General features: G+C 65.6%; 1 protein-coding gene across 1 annotated transcript in view; it reads right to left on the reverse strand.

The window, feature by feature from the left end:
* The window catches only part of CNOT3 (CCR4-NOT transcription complex, subunit 3), an 11,277-nt gene that overhangs the window by 2,330 nt on the left and 6,765 nt on the right, over positions 1–2,182 (reverse strand). The window contains exons 14-16 of the mRNA XM_005879979.2: positions 721–820; positions 434–632; positions 22–154 (exon numbers count right to left, since the gene is read on the reverse strand). Coding sequence (XP_005880041.1) covers positions 22–154; positions 434–632; positions 721–820 — 432 coding nt within the window. The remainder of the gene's footprint in view (positions 1–21; positions 155–433; positions 633–720; positions 821–2,182) is intronic.

The raw sequence follows: 2,182 nt of genomic DNA on the forward strand, positions 1-2,182 counted from the left end.
GCCCCGGGGGCCCTGCTGTACCTCCAGATAGTAGAAGATGAAGAAGAGCGTCTCGGTGGACAGGCGCTGGTAGAACTCCACGGTGTCCGAGTGCGGGGGTGGCATCTGGTGGTGGTAGGGGGGCGTCGGGCAGGGGTTCCGGGGGAGGTACTGTCTGTGGGGGACCGGTGTGTTAGTGCCAGTGCCTGCCACCCCTGCTGTATCGGGGTGGCAGAAGGCCCCCACCCGGCTCTCACCTCTCTCTCCCCCGCCCCACCGCCCGTGGATCAATGGGAGTGTCTGTCACCTGATCACCCAGCCTGAACTCCTCATCCCCACCGACCGTGGAGCCCACATCAGGTGCCCAGCAAGCTTTACTGGTCTCAGGACTGGGGACCAGATCCCCACCCCAGCCTCTTCCCTAGACCTGGGTCCACTCCCCGCAGCCCCTCACCTGATCCGCTCAGAGTCTGAGGGGTGGGGCATGTGGTGCCAGGCGGCCTCTTCCATGGCCTGCTGGTAGAGCTGCTCCTTGGTGAGGGGCACAGGTCCCAGGGGGCACACCCCCAGGGACAGCGGGATGTTCACCTCTGAAAGCTGCAGAGGCGGCTGGGCCGAGGCGGGAGGAGCTGCCGTGCTGCTCAGGATGATGTCTGTGGGGAGGGCAGGGCCAGGCCCTTGGGTGAGGCTGGGTGGGCGCCCTTCCTCGCTGGGCTGCCCCCACAGCACCGGGACCCTCACCTCGCTCGGTCAGGTGCAGCGTTGGCACGGGGTCCTCGATGGCGGAGCTGAGAGCTGCCCTTTCTGCCATGGACTTCAGGGAGCTCAGGGGCTCAGGGGCCTGGGGAGGGAACAGGTGCCTCAGGCCCTGGGCAGAGGGCTGGTGCGGGGACTCGGAGGCCGGCACCCTCGTCTGCTCGGGGGAGGGTGGCACAGCCAAACCTTTAGTGTGAGAGTGTTCGCTGCGGCCCTAACGGGGGGGACTGGCCAGGGAAGCACCCCCCAGCAGAGCCGGACCTGCGCTGATGCTGCAGACACTGTGCAGGACGGGCACGCAGAGAAGAAACCACCTGCTATGCACACGTGCGACACCCCTTCTTCAACGCGCGGAGTACCTCCTCCTGCCTGCGTCTCCCTCCGTGCCTCAGCCCGGCCGTCCTCGCCGCCCAGACCTTCACAGCACCTCCGTCCTGTTCTCCCCGGCCCCGGGTCCTCTCCAAGGCTCCCACCACTCACCCCAGCAGCCCCTCCCTGTGGGGCCCTCCCAGCTGAGGGCCTGCTCCAGGAACATGGACACGTGAACTTTTTGCCCTGGCACCTCTCGGTGGGAATGCTCGCTCTGGGCCAAGCTCCCAGGAGCCTTACGAGGTTCCCAGCCTTCCAGGCAACGTCACCCGTGGTGACTGCCGAGTCGGGTGGAGGGGGAATAGAGGGCAACGCGGGCTTGGACCCGGGCAGTGGGCATCATGCTGCCTGTGGAGCCAGGTCTAACCCGCAGTGTCCTGCTGGTGGCGATCAGGACCCCTGTCCTCAATGGCGACACCCCACCAGGTCAGGCAGCCGGCCTGCACCCCCTCCTGCAGAGAGGACACCCCTTTCCTCCTCTCTCTGCTGATCCCCCCCCACCCCAGCCTTCTAACGACCACTCCGACACGAGCCTGCCTAGAACTCCGCAGACACCCACTTCTCTTCCTCCGTCAGCATTTCCTGCCACTGGGACCCCACCTGCCCCATCCGGGTCCCCACTTAGTCACCCCCCTCAAGAGGCCTTGCAGGGCCGTCGCCACAGGTTAGACCACAGGGGCCAAGTGCACTCCCACCCAGCGGGGACTCTGTCCGCACGGAAGGCGGTACTGGGTGCATTCACGCAGCACAGACGCCCAGAGCAGACGTCAGCACGCGTGTCCTCAACTAGGTGACTTCCTCAAGGGAGCAGGAGGGCCGTGAGCTGGACAGTGTTTGTGGGAATAAAGTACAATGTGTCTTAAGAGGAGAAATGGCAACAGAACTGGAAGGAGAGAGGATGGTGGGCACCCGGAGAGCAGGCAGCAGGCGAGTGAGCACCACCAGGCGCAGAGCAAGGCCAGGGGAGCAGTGGGGGGGCTGGAGACCCTGAGACGGTGAGGGTGCAGGAGGAAGGAAAAGACCAGAGAAAGCAGTGATGGTGTGAGGAGTGGAGCCGGGGGTGGCAGTGGAGGCCTGG

This window comes from Myotis brandtii, unplaced genomic scaffold (genome assembly GCF_000412655.1).
Source record: "Myotis brandtii unplaced genomic scaffold, ASM41265v1 scaffold619, whole genome shotgun sequence".
Classification (NCBI taxonomy): domain Eukaryota; kingdom Metazoa; phylum Chordata; class Mammalia; order Chiroptera; family Vespertilionidae; genus Myotis; species Myotis brandtii.